The sequence below is a fragment of the Falco biarmicus genome, chromosome 1 (genome assembly GCF_023638135.1).
Source record: "Falco biarmicus isolate bFalBia1 chromosome 1, bFalBia1.pri, whole genome shotgun sequence".
In the NCBI taxonomy this organism is placed as follows: Eukaryota; Metazoa; Chordata; class Aves; order Falconiformes; family Falconidae; genus Falco; species Falco biarmicus.
Window position 1 is genome coordinate 5507916 of NC_079288.1, and position 27437 is coordinate 5535352.

General features: G+C 44.4%; 1 protein-coding gene and 1 long non-coding RNA gene across 4 annotated transcripts in view; one reads left to right on the forward strand and one right to left on the reverse strand.

Moving 5' to 3' along the window:
- The first annotated feature begins 3013 nt into the window (after window positions 1-3013).
- MMD (monocyte to macrophage differentiation associated) overlaps window positions 3014-27437 on the forward strand; it is a 43860-nt gene continuing 19436 nt past the window's right edge. The window contains exons 1-2 of one of the 3 annotated variants that reach the window (XM_056350791.1): window positions 3014-3160; window positions 25050-25223. In XM_056350791.1, coding sequence (XP_056206766.1) covers window positions 3120-3160; window positions 25050-25223 — 215 coding nt within the window. In that variant the 5' untranslated portion in view covers window positions 3014-3119. Of the gene's footprint in view, window positions 3161-12912; window positions 13005-25049; window positions 25224-27437 lie in introns of those variants that run through there. The other 2 variants (XM_056350966.1, XM_056350878.1) reach the window with 2 other exon arrangements.
- LOC130154823 (uncharacterized) lies at window positions 10172-11978 on the reverse strand. Its single transcript, XR_008823868.1, has 2 exons — window positions 11666-11978; window positions 10172-11488 (listed from the first exon to the last, which is right to left on the reverse strand). It is a non-coding gene; the product is annotated as an uncharacterized LOC130154823 (long non-coding RNA).

Here is a 27437-nt window from a genome sequence, read left to right on the forward strand (position 1 = left end):
ATGTGTTCCTGCTCACTGCAAAGCTGGAGGAGCTGTCGGTACTCCATCAGCACAGATGCAAACAGGGATTTGAACAACTTTTCTTAAGAAAAGGATGCAGGCATAAACAGTGTGAGGAGGGCAAGGTGCCAAAGGTTGGTGGGGGACAGTCAGCTAAGGAGCTGTGGCTGCAGGATGGGCAGGAGGGAGCAGCATCAGGCAGAGGAGGGGTCAGGGACACTGACCCTGGGACTACTGCCAGCTTGCTGCAGCGAGGCTTCACTATAAAAAGCCCCAGCATGTGTGCAGGCAAGGTCCCCAGGGTGGTGTGATGCTCCTTCTCCTGGGACATGGGTGCTGGAAGGTGGTATTAGACCCTGGCAATCCTTGGGCACGGGAATGTTAAACAGTGAACGTCTATGGTCTGCTCTGGACATGGGTTGGGAGGAGGGAATAAGTAACGGTATTGAAGTCAAATCCCTTTGTAGACTTCATTTTTCAATGTGCTGACTCCAGACGCAGGCTGCTTTTCCAGCTCAAGGACAAGGAACACAACGAAAGCATGAATGCTCCTTGCTGCAAACCAGGCCCTGGGTACAGCCTTCAGGAGGTGTTTTAAAAGTATAATGTATTTTCACTCTAAGACAGCGTTTTGAGAAGCTGCAGAGATGTAGAAATATGGAAGCTTTTCTCTTTCCAAGAGATCACGTCTGCGGTAACATGGAAGGTGGTGCAGTAATCTAGTACCAGGTTTTACACTTTGGAAAGTCCCCCTGAAAGCTGGCATGAGGCCTATCTAAAGTGAACACTTAATGTCATGTATGTCCCAGCTGCAATATTAGACAGGAATCTGAAACCAAGCTATTTGTATGGAGGACTTCAGAGGAGACAATTCAGGTCTGGCAAACTTGCTTGTACTAAATAATGGCAAGTGAGAAAAATCCTATTAACTTTCTTCTGTGAGCACATTTTCGGAATCCAGGCTGCCATCTGAGGACTACTTTGAAAGACTTTAACATAAAATCCCCCCTCTCTCTCAATGTGTGAACCATATTGTATTTACTACTTCGGTACTAAGTTTTTGTAGCGCAACATGATTGAAATTTAAGACCATAAACCCTATCGCTTTTCAAAGTTGCTTGTGCTTGTGAGGCGTTTTTGAGGGATTTTCAAAAGACTTTCAGTTTCCCAGTGAGCACTGAAACCAAATCCCAGTTCTGATCATTGCTTTGGAGGATAGTGCATAATTGAAAGCCTTAGCCTGTCTTGAAAAATTTCAGTTTCATCTAAACTGTACTGAACAGCCAGATGCCTGGTCTGCTTCAGAGGTGGCCACGTGATGTGCAACAGATACAGAACGTGAGGGTCACACAAATGTGTGTCTTTGGTGCCATGGGCTTCTCTCCTCCCTGCTAAGCGTGCCTCTTGCAGTGCCAGGCTTGGGATTACTTCTCTGCTAAAGACCCGTGACGGCAGATGGTGAGAGATGCAGCTGATGTTGGCCTTAAAATGAATGGCATGTGTCGAGGTTGACAGCCACAGGATGGATGGCCTCATGACATATTTCTTACTCACAGCTTAGACACGCCAGATCGGATTCCTGCTGACACGTAAAGCCCTTTTCCACAGCTCTGGCAGTGCTAAGAGCTGAGGCAGCCTAATCTTTTCCAAACCCTCCTGCACTGTAACGCTGACCAAAACTTTGGAGTTTTGTGTCGAAGCAGTGAGCGTGCTGACATAGGGTCTGTGGTGCTCATCAGCGTCGCCTCCTGCCTTTTGTATGTGATAGCCTTCCTGCTAGCATATACACTGCTACACACTTTTGTTTTTTCTGGAGGAGGGGTGGTCTCTCTAGCGCAGTTTTCTAGGGAAACAAGTAAGCGCTCTGTGGGCAATGCATGGCAGCTATATGTGTCCCGACTCACTCATCAGCTTCTGTGATGCAAATCTGGAAGATGCAAAAAGTACTTGCATGTTTTGTGGCTGGGCAACCGAGCACTGCTGCCAGGCGGAGGACAGCCACATCACAAACTTCACCTTTTTTTTTAACAAGCAGAAGATCCACATAGGCAAAAGAAATTTGTGGTGCCCAAGCTACAGAAATGCCCCAGTTGTGTTGTGCTTTTTTCTGTGTGAGACTTGAAGGGGACAGAGCAGCCTGCGGGAAGCAGGCTTCTACAGCTGCGTTTGTGCAAGGACTGGCTGGGCAGTGTTTGATAACCGTATTGTGACGTGTCCCAGTAACCCTGATATGGAATTGGGTAATAAAAATCTTTAATTAATTTTAAAAGCCCTTCTGTAGCATTAGCACAGGGCAAAAAGGTCTTAGTTGAAATCGGAATCAGGCTCATTAGATTTTGAGAGAAGTTACTTTGCAAATGACTTTTTCCTTGATTTATTTCTGTATTCATTTACTAATTACACAGCTCAGTTTTCTTCAGCCCACAAGCCCAAACCCACTTGTAGAAGGGATGTTCTGCAAAATGCCCCTAGAGGAAACCCAGTTTGGTACCTGCCCATCAAGGAAAGAGTCCCTGAGCAAGGGGGCTGTTTTCCTGTCAATGTAGCATTCAAATTTAGCTTCTGCCACTGTAGGCAACGTGGCATTAAAAGAAGGAGCTTAAGTTATTAAACTGAGCTGCTTTAATCATCCAGTTCAGGGAAATCCATTGCTACAGGAGACCTGAGGATTAATGTATTTTTACCGCAAAGCCAATACATCTATTCTGATCAGTTAGCAGTCGCTCACTTGTGCATATGAAACTTCATTCTCCGGGTTTGCACTCAATAGTATGGGACCGAATGGAGTTTTATTTGGAGATTGACCCTGTTACCTTGAATCTTATCATTCTGGTAGCTAGTTATGTTATTTTGCTTCTGGTTTTCCTGATCTCCTGCGTGCTCTATGACTGCAGGGGGAAGGATCCCAGCAAGGAATATGCTCCTGAGGTCCCTGCAGACACCCAGCCTCCGATCCGGCTGGTGGTGATGCAGCAGGGCTCCCCCGGCACCCGCTGGGCAAAGGGGCTCGTCTCTGGCTACGAAAACTCCTCTGACCTGCCAGGGAAAAGGACTACTGTTGTGTAAGGGGACCCTGCCTCAGAGCTCCGGTTTCTGCCGATCAGCTTGCCTCGTCTGCTATGTTTACTCTCCGTTTGCAAAAGGATAACGCGTTCACAAGGTAAGTTGAGACGCCAATTTATTTGATACGGTGCCATTGCCAAGGGGGTCATTTTATGTTCAGCTATGCTCTGCATTGATATAGGCTTGCAGTCCTGCCTGCCATCCATAAAGAGACTAATTTCCATTTACGCTGCTGCTGCCTTGCAGCCCACTGGCAGTCAGAAGCAGTGATGCTGTTATCCACTCGGGCACCGAAGAGGCCTTGGTTTAATCTCAAGTTGTGCTCGGTACCATTGTTTTTGCAGGAACACAGTGTTTTTCAAAGCATCCCATCCCAACGGGCTGAGCTGCGCTGCTCTGCAGCCTCGGCACATCTTTCTCAGCCGGCAGAGTGCAAATGACCTTGGAAGGCTGTTTATCTCTCCTGTGAGAAAAGAAACGCTAGGGATTTTAAAAGGCTAGAGATAGTGTCTTTCTGATAGAAGCCAGCTGCTGCTCCCATCAGAATTTAATACTTTCCATGTTGTCTATAAACTCCCCAGAGGGCAGTGCCAGCCCTGCCTTGGCACTTATTTTCCGTAGGTAGAACATAAGCTCTGCTTTTACAGTCCGGAGCACCCCTTGCCCCACACAAATCACCTGACAGGATACAATATGCTTCCTGGGAAAGCTGGGTACAATGCCTCCTACCTGCACGAAAGCATGAACCGGGGTGAATTTACCAGTAACGATAGGCGTGTGTCTCTGCCACCGTCTGCCCCACTGAAACAGGAATTTCTGACCCTCTGCAGCAAGAGCGACCTACGTCCTGGCTTTCAATGTGCATCTCCACGTGTCTGACCTTGCCTCTTGCCCCGAGCCTTCCTCCAGCTGTGTCATGTTCCAGCTGGGCCACATGAAGGCTGTTACTGTATCTCCTGTAAATCTAATGTTATCTGCATCAGCTCCTGTTGTTCTTCCCATGATTTGTGAGCTATAAGCTAAAGGCCTTGGCTAGCAAGTTTCTTCCACATCTTCCTTGTTTTCTCCCTCTCGGTGCTCGGTAGACTTCAGTTCACATCCTTTGAAAGGAAGGGAAATGTTTTCTTTGTGGCTGCAGTGTTGGGTAGCTGCTTCTGAGCACAGCCAGCTCAGGTCCTGCCCTGTCCCCGTCAGCCTGGGCTGCAAAACCCACCCAAGAAGCTGGGGAGATGCTGCCCGGGTTGGTCCCTGCTGTGCTCCATGCTGGCAGAGACATTTTGCCAGCATGGAGCCAAACCAGATTTCAAAACTTATTTGGCTGCAGGGAATTTGTGGCTTAAGTTGGTTTGTTCTACCCAAACGTGTCCATGTTTGAGCAAAAAACTGAAATCTGTTTTCTGAAACTCTAAGATAGGATGCCAGGTTACTGTGTCCCTCTAGACAGTGCTTGAGTTACTGGGTATGGTACTCTTTAACTGGTGGATTTTAACTGGTTATTAAGGGAAAAATAGCATTGACCCCACACTACTGCAGGTGTCTGTCCCATATGCTATTTTACATAATCTTAATGTGAAGTACCCACAGGGTCCTACAGAAAGCTTAAGTAAACGTGGTGAGATTTACTACCTGTCTAGGTCAGGTGTCGTGGATGACTCACTGGATGCAGTGGTCCTAATGCCTTCAGGACAGGCATTTTAAATACTTCCAGAAATATACTGCAGCAAATCGAACCACAATCGCTGTAGCTGGATTGCATGGTTTGTACTCCAGCTGGGTAGTAACTGGCTGCCTGTGCTACACCCCCAGACGTACTGATTGATGCATCAGCTGGCAGAGCATCCTGGCACTGGCAAAGAAATCTCGAGGTATGGAGTATCTCATTATTTATCTGTATTTTTAAAAAAGAAACCAGAATGGTTAGTGGTTCTTTTGGTTTCTAACTTCTTGAGGGTGAGCCCAGGTTTTGTTTTCAAGCTGTCCTCTACACCCCTGTGAGTTGCAGATACACCTGGCTTTGGAGGGAAGCTGGAACTGGAAGGAAGGCTCCTGAGAGCTGGAGTAAAACCCTTGATGTGACGAAACTGGTAATAAAGCAGAAGTTTGTGGGATGATCCTCTGCCACATATCATCATGCTGAAATAATTATGCTGAATGTCTTATTTTGGTTATTTAGCACTGAAAAAGTGCAATCAGTTAACTGCAAGTTGTGGCTGCTTTGGCAAAACTTGGCAGTGACCAAGCTGCTGGTATGTTATGGCCACTGCCACCCACGCAAGCCAGCGTTATCTTTCCTTGGGCTCTCCTATCTGCCTTATCTTCAGTTTACAAGCTCTTAAAAGCTGTTTGCTTGTTCATATATCATCCCACCTACTAGGAGCCTTCTGAGTGATAAGAGATCCTTGGTGTTAGGGAACAGAAATAATAAACTTTGCTAAGAAGACTTTGGGGAGACTAAAAAGAGCTCAAAAATATCACAGGTGTGGCACAGCTGTTTTCTTTGGTGAGATGTCATATAAAATGCCACAATGCCAGCAGAAAAGCTCTTTGATGAAGGTCACGCAAATGATGTAATGATACCATGACACATCTGCTGTATCTTTGCACTGTGTTTATGTAAGTAATACATGCAGAGATAGAGACTTGCAAGGCTATGTTAATAAATACTTGTAGACAGCTGAAATTCTCCAGATACGTGTTTTTCTCTAACAGCAAACCTTTTGTGTATTCCAGCCACAGACTCTTGGCTCCTTGAAACTCAGTGGCAAAGTTGTTGATTTTTGGCATGTTCGGGTTTTCTTGTTTAAGCTTTAGGCAGCGGGGCTGTAGGGCAGCAGGCAGTGCCTGGGGAGGCTGCAGGCAGCGGAGCAGCTCCTGGGAGCACAGTGTTCACTCGTAAGGAAAGTTATCAGTTGTGATAGAGCTGGTGGACTCTGCCCTGAAACGTGGAGGTAAATGACACTTTCCTCCTGGCAGCATTTCTAAGCAGTAGGTAGAATCCCCTTCCAGAAAATGAGACTAAAGTGCATCAGGACTTTACCTTCCCAATAGGAATAAAATGACTTTCTTAGGTTTGTCTATACCAGGACAATCCTGGTGTATTAAAGCAGTGAGAGCGCCCTTGGGTACGTACAGAGAACTGCAAGTAATCAGTCGCTGCAAGTGAAATTACTGCTTTGTGGAGGTCTCCACTACCATGCTTTATTTAATGACTGTGGCAAGATTAATGCATGCAAATGGACTTCTATCAGGCCAAGCCTGCAGGAAATCACCCTTGAAGCTGCATTCCCTTGAGTATTTGCAGTGCCCTGCCACGTCCCTTGCATCCTTGCAAGAAAATAGACACGACTATTCTCATAGCGGTGCAGCTATTTTCCCTAAAATATGTGGCGTAAAATGCATATCCCTTGTTTGATTTCACATGGTATAAAAAGCACCGTAAACTCAGGCTTCGCCGATAGCTGTACCAAACTGAGCTGTGCAGGGGAGTTCTGCGGAGACTGAGCTGTTCCTTGGAGATATCTGCAGCATCCTGCAAGCTCTGCTCCGCAGCTGGCAGCATGGGGAAAGCGCCGGGACGTCACGCTGTCGAGATACACAGCTGCAGTAAAACAGCACTCATGCAGCTCTTTGCACATTCTCTGTATCAGGCACTTCCATCGCTGTTCAGTTGACCAGTTTTGTGCCTTCCGTAATCTTAACTGTGCCTGTGTAGATGTGTGTTTTGCCTAGAGGATTAGATGGTATTTTAAGGCCTGGACATGTAGCGCAGAAATACTGTTTTGAAGTAAGTGCCATTAGCAAATGAATAAGATGTTGGTAAAAACTGTGTTAACATTTATTCAGAAGCAATGAGTTGGAGAGCGTTGGATAGATAGACAAGGATTTAGGAAAGATGCTCTGTTCCCAGTTCTGCCCTTGGCTTATGGGTCATCCCTGGGCAGCTCATGTTCCCACTACACTTCGCTCCACGTGTCTCTGCTCCGCATCAATTTTCTTTGCTCTTCTGCCCTCTGCACTGAGATTTCTCTCCTTAGACATTTGTGTGGTTCATAAGGGGGTTACTACAGAACTGGCATGCAGGGGCTGCACCTGAATTTCACTCCATGACCTAGCCCCAGTAGGTTCAAAGAAAACAAAATAAAATATATTCCAACAGAAAATGGCCGGAGCGGGTGGTGCATAGAAATCCACAAACAAGCCACAGTAAATCTAGGGAAACCATGGACACAGAGCCTCAAAGCACTTGCTTTGGGTGAGCTGTGGTCATGGTGGCGGTCTGATGTTTGATTTGAAGGGAACTGCGTGGTGGTGGGAGGATTTATCGCTGTTCCGCAGGAAGCAGGAATTCAGTCTGCACTGGCTCGCTTTCAATTGGCTTTAGTGCCTTTTTAAAGTTACGTATTACCGCTTCTGTAAGGCCTTTATTAAAGGGTTACACAGATAGAGCAGGAGGATAAAATCTCCACATTTCTAGATTTCTTCAACATTAGTTCAAGTCAAATGTGTCATTAAAGTCTATGAATATATGTCTTTCATGTGAGCCTGTTCCACTGTAAATATACTGTCTAAGCCTTCAGATATTTTTTTTTTAATCCCTAATAAGCCACTACATATGAGTAGAGGATTAGTCCTGACAGGCTAACCCATATTCACAAGAGAGAATTCTTTCATTTTCTTTTTATTAGCACATTGTTCTTATGATGCAAATGCTCATCCCCTGACAGTGTTGCGTATAGAAGCCCAGTAACACATCCAATTCAAACCCCTTGGCTGTAAGAAGAGATAAAGAATAGTTTTTACTGCCTAGAAGCACATCACCTTGTGTTATCAGCTATTCAGCTTGTGTAATGTTGGTGCTTTGGTGGGAATGCCAAGAGGCAAGAATTGATATTGGGTGTTTAATTGGGAATAGCGTTCTTCCAGCCATGAGCTAACACTGCTTTGTGCTTAGGGGAGCCCAACAGCCCAGAGTGCTGTCTTGCAGAAGGATTAAAACCCGCAAGCCCATGTCTCAAGCTGCCTTTGTACTTTTTATAGGGTAAAGCACTGACCTGTGTCTCCTGGTCCTGCTCCAGTCCAAATGACTTTGTGACATTCCCAAGTGCCTGACTCCCTGTGCTGAATCTGTCCCGTCACATAGGGTCTGGGTGCTGAAAGCAAATGCATGCGTACTGCTGATGTCCCTAAGGGACTCCTGCAGCCCGTACCTGAAATAGCTGCATTTCAGCGGTGGATGGAATGACAGCCAGAGCTGAAGGAAGGATACGCACGTGAGGAAGGTGTGAAGGACGGGGGGGGCGTAGGCAGGAGTCTGCTGGTGGCTGCTGCTGCGCAGGAGGAAAGCAGGTGGCCTTCAGGGGCAGCTGTCAGGACTCTGAGGTAGAGATCTGGTCCTTCATGCTTGAGTGATAGAAAACTAAATTAATTGTTTATAAATAAACTGCTCTGACATTCACAGCAGAAAGCTGTCTAACTTGACAAGAGAAAATCATACCAGAAATATAAGAGAGAGGAAAACTGGAACGGCTGCCATCTCTAGCTTCTGTTCCAGCTCCTGGTTTTGTCTCCTTGCTCCCTCTTTCTCACGTGTGCTGGTTTCCTTGGAGATGCTGCTGCTTAGTTTCCTTCTCTAATAATGACACTTTTTGACATTAACCTTTCAAAGACACATTTCCACCCTAACATGACAATCCAGGTGCAGTTTTTAGAGGCAGATACTTGTCACAACGCATCTGAATCCAGCATCTGATCCCTCCAGTCAGGCTGCGGATGGGTCAGCTGCCTCCCCGATCTGCAGCAGATGCTCTGTGTGGGCAATGAAACTGTGCCCTAGTTTCTCCATCTGTTAATGGCAGTAATAATTGTTACACAACTGGGGTGTTGGGTTGATTTAATTAATATTTATGAAGGAACATGAGATCTTTTCACAGGCAGTGCTGTAGAGATACTGTTAATTATGAATGATCATTTATTTGTGTCTCTTCCTAGGCACATAGGAGACTTGGACATATTGCTTAAGCACCCGCATTTTGCACTCCTTCGGTATTGAAGCTTATCAGGCCCGCAGTATAGCTCTTCATTAACCTAAAAATACACTGAGCTTAGCTGCTATTGACTTCAGCATGAGCAGAGAATAATAGGCTTAGCATCCACCTCTATTTGTATTAATGATATTACCTAAATCATCAATTTTTTTTATAACTTCATTAGGTAATATTTTTCGTGTTCTTTTTTTAGCCTGGCCACTTATTCTAAATAAAATAAATGTACAAATTCAGACCAATCTCAAGAAAGGGGAGGGGAGGCAGCAATCAGGCACATCCTTCCACCTATCCCTTCCTCAAAAAACACAGTGGGGCCCCTGAAGTTCTTAGGGATTAATGAGAGTTGCCCCAGGTTTATTGCTGGAAACTGGGCATGTATAATTAAAATCTAATAAGCATAAAGGTGGATTGAAAAAAAGATCTGTGAGTAGCAGCACTTGGTTTAATGTCTACATGTGCCACGTTCATTGTACCACTTGCTTATAATAGCGCTTATTACAGGTGATTTCTTTCCTATTCTCTGCATATTCTTCCCCTCTCAGGGGCACATTAAGCACAGACTTGACATGTCACCTACTTGTTTCCTCAAAAAGTGGAAACCAACTTGTTTTCCTTCCGAAAGAGCAGACAGCAGCAGCCTTGGCTGGCTTGCTCGGGGGGAACACACTTCACCTGTCCTAGTCTGAAGGACACGTCCCTTAGCAGAGGGAAAGGATCTGTGCCATTTTTGGTTGGTTCCCTGCTTGGAGCAGTGCAGGGATGTGGTTTGCTATCTGCAGGGCTCGAGGCAACATTTCCATTGAATCATTTCTCTTCAGCCACCAACTGCTCTGCAATTTTCAGCCCTCCAGGCAAAGCATGAAGGTTACAGTGGCAGATAAGGTGTGAACCCAGGGACACTGGAGGGAAAGAAAAACTTTTTACTATGATGGGAATAGTATTTTATCACTTTTCAGGGCATTAGTTTTAGACCAGGTTTACACTGGAACCAGGGTGGTTTAATAATGGGTGGTGGTTTTATTATTAGCAAAAACTCTGATGCAAACATGATTACACCAGGAAAAAGTAATTTGACTATAAGCTTTATTTTGCTTGCTGAAACTATGTGTACTAACTTGGCAAATAACCTCCTTAATTAATTGAAGCTCTGTTTACAGTTGACGGAGAGAGACAGCTTGTTGGGACATGCCGTCAAGTCTTTTCTAGTGCAGACAGGGCTCTATAAAGCTGCATTTTTATTTATATACATCTGCAGAATTGAAAATAGGGGCAGTGCTTGTAAAGCCAAGTGTTTTGTCCCTGGGGTATCGAATGGAAGGCAAATCTTTGGCATCAGGAGGCTCCGTGTTTGTTTTGGGAAGGAGAGCTGGCAGGGATCCCAACGCAAACTCTGAACATCTGAGGAAAAGGCTGGCTGGAAAGAATTATGTTGTGACGCAGACAGGGGAAAGCCAGGAAATTCAAAGCCAGGACAGAGACTCCTACCTTAACTCATTCTGGCATGGAAAAAATAATTGTGAAGTGTTAACACCACTTCCTTGGGATATGGATTTATGAAACGTGCTGGTGTTTAAGAGTTCCTTGGGACGATGGAGGTTTTTATCAATTCGTTGTGGTAGAGGTTAGAGAACTGCTTGGACAAGTGGGAGCTTTTAGCCATAACTGGAGAAGATATGGCTCATCGCTGTCAAGTCTGTGTGGTTTTGCAACTGTCTTGGCAGGGTTATTTAGCCTGGGAGGACACATGCTGCTCTCCTGTTACTAGCTCTATAGAGTGGAAGGGACAAAGGAGCCTTTTTCTTTCCCTCCAGCTAACTTTGACTTGTCAGCTTTGCAATGTGGCAGATTCCAGGGGTTCTCTCCTCTTGCGATTTTGTGTTCTCAGTATTACAAAAGTCCATCTGCTTCTTGGGGTGACAGTTGCAGGAGGATGTAAGATACTGTGGCGGGCTGATTAATGGGAAATGGTTTTGCAGATGGGTTCACTGCTCTTCCCCTTTTGCAAACAGAAGATGCTTTGCCTGCTTCATCTGCTTAAGGTGAATACGTGGGTTTATTTCGCTGCCTGTTTGCTCTGGTAGTGTGCAGTAGAAGAGAGGATCCCCCAGTGTGGCATACAGCATCCGAGAGCAGCGGGGAGCAAGCAGTGTTTGTGACAAGAGGGCAAAGAAAGGTTCCAGCACTGGGGGGGCTGAACAGTGCCTGTTAAAACTTCCCCCCAAAGGTTCCTGAAGCCTGTTCCGCAGGGCAGAGCTTCAAAGCACGGTCACGCTGTCAGGCCACCGTTTCCTGTTTTGTTTAACAGCTGCTTGGGAGGAGGTGGGTTGCGACCGACCGCGGGTGTTTCTGTGCCCTCTCTGCTGGGAAGCGCACAGGGTAACCTGGAGTAACAGCCGTTAGAGAAGCCAGGTAATTCCATTTGTTTTAGAGCAGAAGTCAAAGCATACTTAGTGGATGAAAAGGATGAAGGAAAATGGCTTGAAGCCAGGCTGTGCCCTCATCACACAAGGGTGAAGCACCTCTCTTTGGTTCTACACTTAGCAAACTCTTACTCTTACCTGGACTGGACCAGGTCCAGCTGTTTGCTGTGGTTACTTGCTTTCCAGGCAAGTGCACAGCAGCACTCTCAGCTGCCTGATGCAGACGGCATCCTTTGATCTCTGGGTACTTCCCATCCTGTGCAGACAGGTGGAGCGAAAGTGGGGTCTCAGCAGCCACCTGCACGTGCTCAGAGGCCAGACCCCGCAGGACGAGCCCCCAGACCTCACAAGGGTTGCAGTGGTGCGTGTCCTCAGCAGGGCCAGGCAGGACGGGTGCTGCTAGCGGCACAACCCCGAGCGGAGCAGCACATAACAAAGCTGCAAGCACATGGGGCAGCCTCCTGTCACCACATCCTCTTCAGCGCAGCGCTCAGAAGCATCCTTTTGGGTCAGAAGCATTTTCCCACTCTCATTTGATTTAAGCACTATCCCATCCAGATTAGCTCTGCTCCTACTGGGCACCAGCTTTTCTGTCTTAATGGATAAACCTCTGTCAGCCAGATCACGTCTGTCTCAAACTCACGGAATAACCTGCCAGAAGGCAACAGGAGCTCAGATAAGCTCTGAGTTCAAAGGGGCACTTTGGGCTTAAAACTTGCAGTGTTGCCCATTCATGACTTTAACCTGGGGCAGGGACAGCAAGCGCCCAGGATGACTGGAACAGGGCAAGGCTGCCACGCTTCAGAGAGAGAAATAGGTTTGTAGGTACAGCCCTGGCTGCTGACACACCGCAGGCTCCTGCAAGGGGCATGTGGTGAAGTCAGAAAATGCTTTAATGTTTTGCCATGGATTTAAAAAATGGAAACAATCATAGTGCATCTCTTCTAATAAATGATAATACAGAAAGAAAAGCAACTCTATCAGCTTCTATGGGTTCTATACCCATATTAACGTATAATGGATGTATATAGCTACAGAGAGACACATGCCTTTGTGCACATAATAACAGGTTGTTATATAAAGATTGCAGGTGCTTCTGTTTTAACCCTGTATTACAGCATCTTGAATTCAATACAGAAGCCACCCCGGCTGGACTCTCGTTCTTCACCTCACCTTGGATCACCCTCTTTCTCTTCTCCAGAATGTCATGGAACAGGGCAGATGATCTCAGTCAACTGCATAAAGCAATTACTGTCCTAAGCATCATCTTTCCAAAAAGCGCATTCTGGGATACAGGGACAGCCCACCGTGTGCGCTTTGTGTCTCTCCAAAAATCATTGGTCTTTCCATCCTCCACTTTTTTTGGATTTGCAGTGGCCAGATTCTGCTGCCTGGGAGTCATGTGTGAACCCGGACTGGCTCTGGAGCTGGTGGGCTGCGCTCTGCTCTCCCCGCTGCAGGCAGGAGGTTACTTGAGGTAATTCAACAGGATTTCAGAGGAAATACCCAGGGGTGACACAAGTGCAAGTGCAGTGCAGGACAGAAAGTCCAGATGTGCATGGGTAGGTACAACCACGATTAATATTTGGCTGCCATGCTTCAGAGCCTGTGTCAAGACACAATTTGCCTCCTGGATGTGCTGCCTGAGTGTTTCTGTCATCCGTCCCTGGTTTCAGGTTGAGTGGCTCTCTGGCTGTCGGTTTTCACACTCCCTTTGTTGCTTTCTGTACATGACCACTAATTACTCCAGCTAATTAACTGTTAAAAGACAGTGTCTTGGTCCTCAAACCCAACCCATGGATTTGAGGAAAACCCTCCTGAGAGGCAAGGGCAGCCACAGTTGTGAGCACACTAAAACATGTCATTGCAGCATGCACCTGAGAGACGTAGCACTTCATTTTCTTTGCCTTCCGAGGGCCTCGAGCCACGTTTTTACTTGGTCGTCAGTCAGGATGCTTCGTAGTGGACAGACAGCATTTTTCAAGTGGAGATGGGATGAATGAAATCAAATACTTGTTTCAATTTGAACTAAAATATTTCATCTAATCAGCCCATCTTCCTCTGACACCTACCCATGGAAATACAGACTACACAGTGGCAAGTAACAGCTCTGAACCTAAAACTCGAGTCTCTCCCTCAGAGTCTGAGTGCTGTGTTCAGCAGAGATTTCACTGCGTTCCCATTTTTTTGCATTATTTGAGGTTTGGTGCAGTAGGAAGAGTTGCTCCTTTTGAAGACTTCAGCATCTGGCTAAGCATCTCACTCTCTAAGTAGCTTTGCACCTTCAGCACTGGGTTCCTGCGCAAAACCTGCCGTGCAGAGGGGATGTGCGATGCTGCTGATGCAGCGGCTCTGGCTGCTCCTTGCCCAGCCAGGGCCAGCGGCTGGTAACAAGACCCGTGTCTTTGTTGACCTGAGATCTCATTTCTGGCGGACCTGTACAATGATCTGTGCATTATGGAAGATGGACTTGTACACAAGCTATAAATCATCAGGTCTTTTCTTGTACTGCCTTTTGCATATAAGGTAATAGCAGTCCTACATTTTTTTGACAGTGCAGTAATTTATCATTTGACAGTGGCTTAATGTAAACCTGCTGTTCTTCTCACTGGAATTTGAGAACTGACATTACAAAGAAGTCCTTCCTTGACCTTTCCCTCTTGGACACTTCTGGAAATTAGAGTGTCTTCATTTTAATGAGCTCAGAGGATTGGGGATTTGCAAGAAAAAATATCAGCTTCAAAAATACCTAGCCTCCTCTGGCGAATATGTCAGGACATGTTTTTAGATACAGAGCTCTCTTACCTGAACAGGCTTGTGCTCTCCTTATTCTGTGCCTTCTTCAGCTGAGCTACTTCTTGGCTCCAGCCTACAGTTTATGATGCAAGGCCACGTTTACTTTGCACGAGGTATGTTGCAACATATAGATCAAATCTTCAGTTGGTATAAATCACTCCAGTCTTTGCTCCCCACTCTATCGCTTCTGCAGTCAAATCTAGGTGGCAAACCACGGGTGACTTATCTGTGTCTGTGTACATACGTACATATATATGCATAAACACAGACACGTTTGCAATATATATATACATCTTTACAAGGCTTCTAGGAGCTGTGTTTAAACTGACAACGCAATCATACATGCAAAGTGGAAGAAAATGCAGTAAATGGAACTGACAGTAAGAACAGAATGAGGTCAGGAGATGCCGATTTGGGGGCTTTCCTCTTTCCCAAGGGTAGATGGAGGGGTCCCTGGAGCTGCTCGATTCCCTCCCTGCGGGTCAGATCCTTGGCCACACGAGCTCTGAACTGTGCCCATGTGCAGGGATGAACCACGGGGAACATGGAGGGAGCTCAGCACCTGGAAGTGCTGCTGGCCTGCGGTCCCGTGCTCGTGCTGTCTGGGACGTGACTGCTGCTTTCCTAGGAGTGATGGTTTGTAACTAACTAGCTACTGGCCACAGGAGTTTGTAAAGGAAAATTAAATATTAGTCAGGAGTTGAAAAAATTCAACTGAATTTTTAATTTTTTTTTTTTTTTTTTAACTAAAAAAAGTTTCAAAACTGGCCAGGCATCTTGTCTTTGAAGGTATTGAAGTTTTTCCATATTTGTCCTTTTTTGTTGGGTGAGATGATTTCTTCCAGCACTAGTGTCACAGGGTCAGTCAAATTTCAAGCCCAAGCTCATGCCTATGGAAATCCCCCCTGCCCTTTTACCAACCTGAGTGCCTGATTAGAAATCCAGTCTGCTTTCACAGCCAAGGGAGAGAGATGGGTACCTCCAGGGGAAATTTGGATCTCAGCTCGATTTTGTTTCTTCTGAGAGAAATGTGAAGTGATGAGGCACTCCATTTGGATGCACAGGGTCCAGTGGGAGGAACGCAGGTTTGGTCTCTACTGTACGTTTTGGGTTTCTGGTCCTGGAGGTGGTGCAAGCACAGCTGCACAGAAGATCCACTGCAGCTCCTTGTCTTAGAAAATGTTTGCTGTGAGAACTATACATTCGAGTTTGTATAGGTTTGGATGTTGTGTAAATAATAGTCTTTTGTAGTAACACCACACACTATCTTGCATACAGATTTGTTTAGCAGCAAGACAGAAAGCCTGGAAGAGAACGATGTTTGCAAAGGGCTGTAATGGCAAATGTTTCCTTCTCATGTTGAGGTGCAGCACGTAACAGACGCTGATAGGTAACAGAGAATCTGTAGGAAGGGTGGTTTATTCTGTCAATGTCAAATTGACATACAAAATAGTACGGCTTTGTACTTGTATTTGCTGAGTTTATTAGCGCAAATAACGGTGAACAAAAAATAAACCATAGTGAACATAAAATAAACCACAGTGAACATAAAATAAGCCATACTGAAATATAGGAGTGTCAGTAACCCTTTCTTTGCTGCTGCCTCGGTGCATTTGTCCAACATGAGTGCCGAGCACTCCCCAACCAGGACCGAACAGTTCAGCTCAAGGAGAACCAAGGAGGAGAAGATAAAGATTATTGTTTATGAAATCAGGGTAAAATCTGGGTGGAGCGGAGAGATGTAAACATGGACACTGCTATATGAAGAGATGAAAGTGCATATATAAAATTCCCTTAGGCATTAAATCACAAGAGGCTTGCAGTGGTGCTGTACCAGGGTGGGATTGCTCTGCACAGAGCAGGACCTGCCGTTATCCAAGGAGTTCTCTGATTAAGGATGGCTTTAGCCTACACTGGTTTTAGCCCATTTTTAGTAACAAAAAAGAGCTTTACTACCTCACCTGCAGGGCAGCAGAAGACAGGGCTCACTTCTTCAAAGCTGCCTGAAGTCCCAGTGTAAGAAAAGTGACTGCAATTTCCTTGATCATGTCAAAAAAAATCTGCCACAGCTGACAGTTTCTGACTGTGCCCTCTCTTGGGAGCTGGGTGTTGTTTTTCCGAGTGGGATTGTTACTAGATACCAGCTTTGCCACTACAAGGTGAGGAAAACAGCTGTAGTTTTTACAGTCAGGTAGCTAAGCATGGTCATCCCTGAGTAGACCTATTGCGTTACGCTCACCTAGCTGTGGCGCAGTAAAAATTATACACGCCTTGTCTCCCCAGGGATTTTACAGCTATGGAGCTGAGGCACATTAATTATCCTGCCGTCAAAACAAGCCATTCTCCTGCACTGAGGACAAAGCTGCTGGCCTCAGGAGCTGGAATAACAGGGGCTACGTGAGGTCAGGGCTGGAGGTGAGCTGGCAGTGCTCCCCAGGGCAGGCACGCAGAGTGGCTGCCTGCATTCCCACGTGCTTAGCTCAAGCTCAGGCTCCGTCCCCTGCTATCATGCCCACTTTTGACAACAAAAAAATCCCAGCCTCACCACCTCCTCTGGGTGAACACTGGAGGAAGGATGGGCATTGTCCCATTCCCCTCCAAGTTGGGAACTCTCTCCAGCGTGCAAGAATTTCCAGCTGGCATAGGCACACCTAGCCCATGCTGCGACAAGCCCTTTTTCGGCAGCTGGGTGCACAGTTTTGGAGGGGGTGTCAGCATGGGAACTCCTGCTGGGGGCCCATCCTTGCGAAGCTGAAACACTAGTAGCAGATGACTGGGGTGCATCCCACGTGGGCTGATCAGTCCTTCATGGTGCTAAGGCTAGAGGGTGATGCACAGAGCTGGTATCTTCATGATGTTCTCCATCCTTCCTCCATCAAACCCTGGTTGCAGTGGGTAAATTGTGACCGAAGCAGAGACTCTGAACTGCTTGGTTTGTGGTTTTGCATTTCAGTATAAAAAGCAGGATTTGGGATGTAAAGCTGTGCAGCTAATGAGCCAGAATAAAGGTCCAGAGAGCAGCCCTGGCTTACACCAGCCATGCTAGAGTCACAGCTCTCAAAAGCAGCTGAGGATCTACCCTTCCAGCTGAGCAGCAAGGCTGGTTCATTCCTGTCGTGTCATGTTTGGTGCTGAGTGCAGGACCGCTTTCAGAGGCAGGCACATTCCTCACCCGCAGCAAAGTTTAATGGAGGGCTGACCCTTTTGGGCAGCTTTTTTATTGCAGGGAGGGGAGAGGGTTTATGCGAACTAGATTTGTGAAGGTGGTTGTACAAATATTTGTTCTCTGCTCCTTAGCAGCAAAGGGATGAGTACAAACAACATCTCCATTTAAGGTCCCACTCACTCGTTACAAAAGACTTGATCCAATTTTGGTTTTGTTACAGACCTCCAGCTCGTTTTGTAGGTTGTGTAACGCGTCGCTCAGCCCCCACGCCATAGCACCGAACAGAGGCAAGAGTGTTGGCGGAGCGATGCTGCAGCGATGGAAATGCTCCTGCACAGGGAAGAGCTTTGGTCTGGGCAGTGGCTGTAAAAAAGGCACCTTTGGGATACTCAGTCCCTAATACAAGTCCGTCTATATTTAGTTATTGTAAGCATCCATCTGCACCCTGTGAACGCAGGATCTAGCCACAAGCATCCAGGCAACCACATACCCAGTGCAGGTGGTTATTTACCCAATGAGACTTGGCTGTTCCAGGCAGTTCTCCTGCAGTTACTACATCAGAAGATACTGTTCTTACAATAGGAAATTAAAAAATTTCTAAAGAAAAAAAAAAAAAAAACCAACACAGGAAAAATTTTACCATGCGAATTCAGTGCACAAGTTAGATTAGGACTGCTCTGCAAACAACCCAGGATCAGGTCAGATTTTCAAGACTGCAGTTTATAAGACCTCTCCCTCCCAGCTTGGATTAAACTTTAGACCACAAATTAAAAAGTAAAGAGAAAATGTAATATTAAGTAGCTGCTCCCAAAGTGAAAATAGTCTGTTCAGGGTGTGATTTTTCCTACAGGAAAAATACTGTTTGATTATGGTGTTAAATACTGTGCCATATTTGACATTACAGAAAGACTGAGCCACAGCTGACTTTAATTCCGGTACTCCCTAATGTTAAGGCCTTTGATTTTTCAATTTTAGTACTATTCCTTTATGCTATAGGTGGAGAGATTTTGTGCATTAAAATGTTTATTTTAAAACCACCCTTTGTGTGGTGGAGCACAGGTCTCTGCTGTGCCTTTAGGAAAACTGCAATAATAACAGTTTGAACAAACTATCTTGGATGATTCCAAAAACATTTAGCTTAATTTCCTTTAGTGATTTCGTATCAGACTTATATCACCACTGTAATTTGATATTAATATTTTTTAAGTTTAAGTACAGGAACATTTGTGGTAGTTGTTTTTAGTAAGTTCCCCATTAATGTCTGCTTAACTGGAGACAGAAAGAGTCAAGCATACATTTAATTATGGAGAGTTCTGCATTATAGCATAAAATCTCAAATGAAAAGAAACACTCTTTTAATATGAATAATCTAGGGATTTAAAAGTATGTAATCTTTAAATAGCAGCATATTGATGACTAAAAGCAGTACTAATGGCTATTGCACTATGCTGCCTGTAGTTTAACAACTATTTTTTTTAACCTTCTACCTTGCAGGCACGCAAGTGCAGGCACAGCGTACCCCACGGTTTGGGTGGGATTAACGTGACAGTCCCAAGGGCTGAGCCTCTGCTCCCCAAAACTCTAAAGCGAGGGAGAGATGAGCTCCTCCAGCATCTCACCTCCCCTCTGCTGAAGGGCATCCTTCCTTGAAAGGGATTCCCTCCTTTTAGTCCCGAAGGGCACTAAATAGTTTAAATAGTTAACGTTCGTTCAGATGTACCCAGTATTAGCTCTACTGACAAAACATGGGAACTTGGATTTGCACTGAAAAACCGAAACATGCCTTTAGGAAATCCTGATAAAACTTTTGCCATTTTCACTGAAACCTTTACAGAGGTTTTCCCAGTGCCAAGGGAGGTAATAGCTCTAGGTTTCTTTTCTACAATTTCAAAAGCTAGTATTTAAGTAAAATACTATTACAAGACTCCAGTACCATTACAAAGAATTGGTAGCAATTCAGAAACCGACACTCCTATTCATGCTAGATGTGAGGCTGTTTGAAACGTGGCGTGTACAGTGGGTAACAGCCGTGCGGGGCAGAGCTGGCAGCGAGGGGCCAGCCGCGGGCGCGGGGCGATGCCACCGTGCTGGGTAGCTGTGTGCCCGGTACTGCCGGCCGCGTGACAGCCAGCAGCGGCGTGCCCCCCATCCTCACTCTCACACCAGGGCTGTATCTCGCCCTGTCATTTATAAAATTGATCCTGCTAAAACCAAACAGAGAGGAGGAGAGCCGTGTGACCTCAGCCGGGAGGAATGGTCCAAGCACAGCGCAGGAACTCCCAGGCTTTCATCTGCTGCCAGCGCCACGTCCCAGCTAGTGGGGAAGCTACTGAGGAAACAGATTTAGAAAGCGTGCCCTTCCTTCAAGGCTCTGGGTTCCGTTCCCAAACGTGTGGCCTTGCAATTTTGCACCCACGAGCTACAGATAAGAAGGTTGTAGCATCCAGTGCAGGAGAACAAGGTAAGCCCCGCTGAGGATTCCCACTCCTCCTTGTGGGTAACCAGAAGCAGCTCAGAAGTGACAGCCCCGGGGAAGCAGCAGTTTCTGAAAAGCCATGCTCTGTACACACAGAGACCTCTATTTCAGCTCTCCATAGGGACATTGTTTATTTCTTGATTTTGTTAAACCAACTTATCTTCTCCCTGTAAATATTGCTGTTGAGCCTCAAGACCCAGGAATCCAGAGGACTGGAATAGGCTGTCTGAGGGTCCCATCTTGAAAAACAGCTTGAGGTACTCCTGTGCCCCTCTGGGCTGTTGTTTACCCACTCACTGTCCAATTAGCTCCTCAACACCCCCCCCCCAATTATTAGGTGAGGGTTTTTTTCCTTTCAGGCCTTCAGCAGTTACACGGTGGGTCAGAGTCTCCCTGGTGTTAAGTCCAGTCACCCAGTTACATCACTGGAACGCTGTAGACTTTCATCCACCACGAAAGAAAGAGAAGTCAAGTCAGAATCTGCCTGAAAACTTATCCATTCCACCAAAGATAATACAATTTATAATTCTATCTCAAGGGTGTAGTGAGAATTAACTGGATGGTGGAGGCAAGGACTCACAAAGGTTGCCAATAGTAGTAACATTTGGTTTGCACTCGCTCTGCCAGCCGAGCAGACAAATTTGCGCTGCAATCAAACCTCTTGATACCTTTGTCTCTTGCAAGTCCTTTAACCTCTCAGCAGTTTGGCCTGTTCACCAGTAATGAAATGGTACATACCAAGTGTCTCCCGTCATCCAGAAGGGACATTGCGAAACAGAACTCCCTCTGCTCTTTGTAACGTACCACAACCAAGGGAAAGAGCATTTGGATTTGTGACCTTGGATACCATAAGTTATTTCTGCAGAACCACTGGGAAAAGAACAGTCTTTCAACATATCAGAGAAGTTGCAAGTTGGACAGTCACCCAGCTCTTCTTGTCCCTGCCAGCCCCCCTGCTCCCTCATTCCTAGACTGGCAAGCGTTATTTAGATTGGGAGATATGGTAGGGACAGCGTATCTGATGTTTGTTGGGCTCTAGTAAAGAACATACTCATTTTGCTTCTGAGTTATATTTGCAAACAATAGAGCAAAATGGATTCATATTTCATTAAGCCTGTTTAGAAAACCTAGAAGACCTGAGATGATACTGTGCATCGGAGTACAGATGTTTTTTTACCCTTTCCAAATGTCTTTAAGGAACCTAAAAAAGAATAAAACTAACAAGCTGTCAGCAAGACGCTTTGTGAGGAAGCCCCACACGTTGCTGGCAGGAAGGGCAAAGTGAGCTCCCAGGCTGCCTGGCTCCGAGCAGCCCCCGCCACTGGGGCTGAGGCACCTCTTCAGTTTAAGCGACTTCCCTTCATCTTGATCTTTGTCCCCTATATTTGTTTTTTCGTGTTTTTTTTTTTTCTAAACTATTGAGAAAACTAGGTACGATGTTAAACTAAATTACTGTCATTAAAAAAATATATAATTCAAGCAAACATTTTAAAACTCTTAAAATGAGAGACTATACAATCAGAGTAAAATTTCAACCATTTAACCACTGACAAGAAATCAATTTGTTTTCTTTTGCTAAATATGTTTAAAATCTCTAAGCAGTCCAAATGGGATGTGGAAATAATTTCCTCTCAGATGACAAATGATAGGCTAAATTCCACGCCCCCTGTTCACTTTAGGCTTGACCTAGAAATGAGAATCCTTCCCTTAACTTAAATGGATTTTATGTCAGGCCCATTAAGTAACAGCTTATTTCACTTTATTGATTGTGATGTCAAAAACGAGGTATTAAGAGTGATTATGGATAGCAGACACGTTCACAGAGCGAAACCCTAATGGTGGGAAGAAAAAAGGAGGGTAAGAGTTTTCCATGTCAATGTCATAAACATTGATTAAAGATGGTCCACTTTGCCTGTGGAAAGGAATTTAAACATGGAACTGGTTTATTCTGGTTTTGGTATAAGTGTGAACATTGTTCATTTACTTTTGAAAAGGCAAAAATGTGTGGCTAGATAAAATGTTGGAGCCAAAGAGAAATAACTTGCTCTGCATGGGTAACACGTTGCTAAAAAAATCTTCAAAAGCCTCCACTTTTGGAGCCTCAGCATGCATGCCAAAATCCAACATCTGCGAGAGGGCAATTAAGGCTGGGTTTTTTCCAGGAGTGGGGTGCAGCTGGTGATGATGCTTTTCTTTGCAGGCCACAGTAATGAGACCCCACCAGTGCAACTGGAGGATTGGGTGGGAGACTTGGTCTCCCAGGATCTACTGACACTGAAAGTATATATTTTTATAATACAGTTAAGAGCAATTCTTCATTCTCTATTGCAGACTTCCTAAAGGCAGGCTACAACAGAATCTCATGATTCTGTTATCCCTTTGGTTTAAGAAACTGAACTGTAATTTTTCAGGCATTCTTGACAGTATGGTGCAAACCAAACCTGAAGACAAAGGCAGCTGCTTAGCTCCCGACTCAGGTTATTTTTATTTGGCCTTTCATATAAAATTATCTTTATGAGTGAATTTTACCTTTATATTGCCTTTTAATAAACTCCTATTTGCCTGTTAGCTTTAATTACGTACTGATTTCTGGCCACTCAACCATAATCAGCAGGTTAAAATCCCTGATCATCTTTTTTATGGCGCACTTACTGAAAGCCAAGAAACGCTGACATTTGTTATTTCTAAACAAGCCTTGAATTCTGTTACTTTTATGACTAAAGCTTTCCCAAAGGAAACACTATGGAATCGATATCTGAAAGCAAGATATTCCTGTATTTTTTGAAGTAGAAGTTCTCTGCAGTTATTAACAGACTGGATTCAGCTGATGACTCAGAATTTGTGCAGCTGGTCCAAGGCCAGTATGGAGACTGACAAGTGCTGCTTTTCTCTCCTTCAGCTCTAAAGATGCAATCTTTTCTCAGTTACACAAGGCACCTCCTGCCCTTGTGTCAACTTCTTCATCTAAGAGGGCTGAATGCATAACATGCAACAAGAAGGAATTTGATTTTTCACTCCAGAAAGTTCTTTTTGTAACAAATAAGTCAGTGTGATCCAGCTAGAGAATGTTACTGACTGAAATACGTTTGAGGTACATCGGGGATCCAGATGAACCCAAGTTTGCTAACCAAAACAAGGAAAAAATGTCAGTGGTTTTGAAACAGTCTCAACAACTGACATATTTGAAGATGTGCTTTTAGGATCAAGTATGCCATGGGATCTCAGCAACTTGCCTTTTCATATTTTCCTTTGTTAAAAAATACAGATTAATATCAAATTTATCTTCTTTGGTTTTCTCAACATGCACTTTGAAATCTATGTAATTTTGTTTTCTACCAGAAATGCAATACATGGCAGGACTATTATTTGATACACAGACCAAATGACTGCAAAATAATGTTTCTCCATTATTTTCCTGAATATGCAATTAAATTCCATTAGTCACATAGATAATCAAATTATAATTTCATGTCTCTCTTGTTTAGGAGCTTAATACTCATTGATCTGAAGTCCCTAAATCAGTGAACAACCAGCATATATGCTTTCTGCATTTTGGCTTAAGTTTTCTAAACAATCAGAGCTTAAATTTTTTATGACATATTTAGGTTTTATTTTTATTATAAATTTCCAGACTCACACCAAATTTTAAAATGTTAATAACTCAGCCATTGCTTTCAAGGTCTCAGTTCACAGATGATTTAAATAGTCAAATAATTTGAAAACACTCTCTTCTGAGAGTTTATAGCTACAGTACTCATTTCCCATTATCTGCTCTTATATTAAAGATTCTATTGACTTGAAGTACTTTTCCATTATTTCCCCAAGGTACATGTTTATTCTCCCCACAAAATCTTGTGGGTTTGTGGCCATGGAAAATACACTTTTCTCAGAAATACTGATAAAAGAGAGACCTTCAGCAGAATTTGACATTATCTAGCCTCATGTAATCTGTATTCTAACACATGGCACAACCCTGTAAACCCACTTGTTCTACTTGCAGTAGATCTTCTCGATTATATTACTGGGTAATGCTGTCATCCCATTTCAGGTTTAATGCTGGTAGCAAGAGCTCTCTGACTTCAGGTAAATGTTTATGTTTCAACATTTCCACTGCAAGTGGCTGTATATGCCAAGGAGCTGGCCCTTCTTAGATACCTGTGATCACCCTAGAAAAGTTGCCCAAGCCAGAACTAATTCCATTAGTGTTTGGAAAGCTATTTATAAACCTGCCATCAGTGGAATGACCTTATTAATTAGATTGGGGGAAGGCTGAGGGAGGGAAAGGTGCTTGTTACACAAGACCACTGACATGCATTTCAGTAAGAGATGCTTTGCCTTCAAGCTAGGCTCAAAAGAGACTATTAGATAAAGCTGAAATCTGGGTCAGTTTGCAGCAAGGAAAAAAAAAAAAAAAAAAGAGGCAAGCTCCAGCCATGCTGCCTGCAGGACCTTCGTTCTGGTTCAGACCCAGAGTGTAACTGTTCACAGGGTGTTACTCTGCTGCCATGTGTCCTCAGATGTGCTAAGAAAGCCCAAGGGGTTTCTCTGAAGGGCTTTGGGTTGATTTGACCACTTGATCTGTACTGCAGAGACATGTTTGAGGAGATGCTAAGAGGAAGCACAGCCTCAAGCTTTCCCCCAACAATCCAGAGCACCCCACAGCTTCAGCGTGAGCTCGTGCCTAAAGTGGAGCACAAAGTGCTTTATCTTGAGCTCTCCTGAGACCTATGGCTGTCCTGGTCTTACAGTCCATATTATTGCAAAACTGTTTTTTTGTATTAGAAACTTGAAAAACAATAGAATTTCCTTTAATTGCAAAAGTAAGTTATGTTTTACTCCTTGTTACTCATGTTACAACCACAATGACTCCAGAATTTGTTCTCTAAGGAAGGGAAAAAGCTCTACCTCTCAATTTTTTAAATCAAGCCTTACTGAAACCATCACCTTTTTCCATTATCATGTATACCCATAAGAAAGGAGAGCTAGATCCTCATATTCTGTTTGCTGTGAAGTCAAAAGAAGACAAAAAGGTATTTTTCTCCACCCTTATTTACCAGAAATGCTTAATTTATTCTCCCATGTAGACTGGGAGTGGAGAGGAGTTTCACCTGTAAAACTCGTTTCCCATGCCTCATTAAGGGCCCCGTGCCGCTCAGCCTGCCTCCCTGCTGCATTAAATTGGCTAAGAGCTTCGTGAGCCACAGTATGCTGCCCTGCTGCCTCCAAAGTCAGCCTGCCACCACCAGCAACTCCAAAAAGTAAGTACCTGGGAACATTAGCAGTGCCTTGTCACCAGCACATCTGCTTTGGCATCTGTGGGGCTGCTTATGGGTGTCTGCTTCTCTGTTATCTGTTTAACAAATCAGGCGACTAGTTATTGTGCAGGCTTATAATAAGAACTTGTCTGTGCGGAACAGCTAGAAGAAATGGCTTTGGTGTGAGATGTTTAGTTTTATTAATGTAACCTCCTGACAGAATTTCATTCACCACTGACATCTTAGTGCCACTTAAATTTTCATCTTGCGTGGGGAAAAGGAAGCTTTCAGCAAGTCCTGCCTATTTGTTTGATAGATTTGTGCAACCCAAGAGCATTTTGCAATGCAGTGAAAACTACAGACCCTACTTTTGTGTCCCTATTTGCATAATCCTCTAAAAGCGTTTGGTGTCTGATTCAGAAATTAGGCATGTTTCTGTGTGTCAATTTAATGCTCGTAAATAGCCCTGGAGTACAAATCCTTCATCCCTAGAGAAGTAGAATATGCCTGTGAAGGGCCGCAGGAGATTCTGCATGGGTAAATTTTGACCTAGAAATAACCAGGGCAAACCACACAGCTCCTATGCTCACCGGCTTCACCGCTCAGACTGTCAAGAATAGCAACTAGTAAGAGCTCTGCTATGCAAACACCTTCTGTCTGGTGTCACATGAGTGTCTATTAGGTATCAGACTGGGATCACCTAGTTAATTTTGGACAATCCATTTTACAAATACCTCACAGCCCTGATCAGAACTAAATTCTCTTTTCCCAGTTAAAAAATAATAGATTAAAATTCTTATTAATGAACCCTTGGCTGTTGACACTCAACACATTGCTCTTTCTTCCAAACGCCCTATGTGGTAGTGGCCCACAGCAGGGACGCATTCAGTAAGGAAAGTTCTTCCATCTTCTTGTAACCCTGACTCATCTATTAAAATACATTTCTGGCTGAGCTCGCTGTAACATATTTCTAGTCTTAAGAACATTTTTTAATCAAATGAACATGGAGTATTTGAAGATATTTTTTTCTTTCATACTTTGTAAATAAGAATAATCAAACTAATTAGGTTTTCCTTCCTTAATTTTGTATGCTTAATGCCAATTTTTGGATGTAATGGTTGTTCAGCCCATAAATAAGGGGTTTCTTTTGTTGTGATTTTTTTTTTGAGGCATTCTGATTCATTACATCATAAAAAGCAATTACAGAGATTAGCTCAACAAGAGTTACTGGTACTAAAACCATGTTACTGGTCAGGACCATCTTAATAATATCTATGCTGAGTAATTTAGTGGTCTCCTTAAGAGAGACAGACATTTGGTTCAAATCTTCCAGTTTCATCACTGCTGTCATGACGCTTGGTGGTGGTCTTAACCTGGTTCCACTCGGCCAAGCTTCATGACCTGAATGTTCTTGGTTTTGTTTGAAACGGATTTATATTTTTTTTTAACCGTATCTTGAATCTGTAAACCTTTGATGCTCCAGCAACAGGAAGCTACACCACACACCACTTGTTGTTTTAAAGACCTTGCAATTTGTGAGATCTGTGACCACAGAACCAAAGTGGAAAAACAGGCTTTCAAAACTGTGAGGAGAAAAACCCTATGACACATTTGGATCAGATGTCAAAGGCAGCAAGGAAGGAAATCAAAATGAGAGTGGCTTGGGAAGAGACAAAAGAAAAAGGCAAAGGGCAGCAGAGGGAGCGAGAGAAGACAGAGACAAAATGCAGCGCCTCTGTGTGCACCTTTGAAAGTCTCAGCAGATTGATTTGACAGGAGTCAGTCCAGCTTTTTACCAGAACCACAAAGAAGCCAGCCTTCCAGCCATGGTGTCCATAATGTCACACATTCCTGAACATTTTTACAGCCTGAAAGAGCAAATTATTGGGGCAGCCATAGAGGAATGCAAGGATGGGCGTGTGGTATTGAGCAGGAAGGTAGCTGCGCCACCACAAGTTCTACCTCGAAATAAAGCCATGCTGTTGGGATACTACTGAAGCTTCAGACGTTCAGATCCAGCCGTGCGTGTGTGGCTGGGTTATTCAGCGGTGTCCTCAAACTTTATTCCTTTTGGAGTAATAGATAACATAAGCAATATGAAATTTTATTTAGCAGTGACACTGTTAAATCAGATGACAGATTGTACTGACATTAATAGTGATATCTCACTGAGATTAATGGAAGTATTTCTCCGGGAACTACCTTGGCTCTGCATTT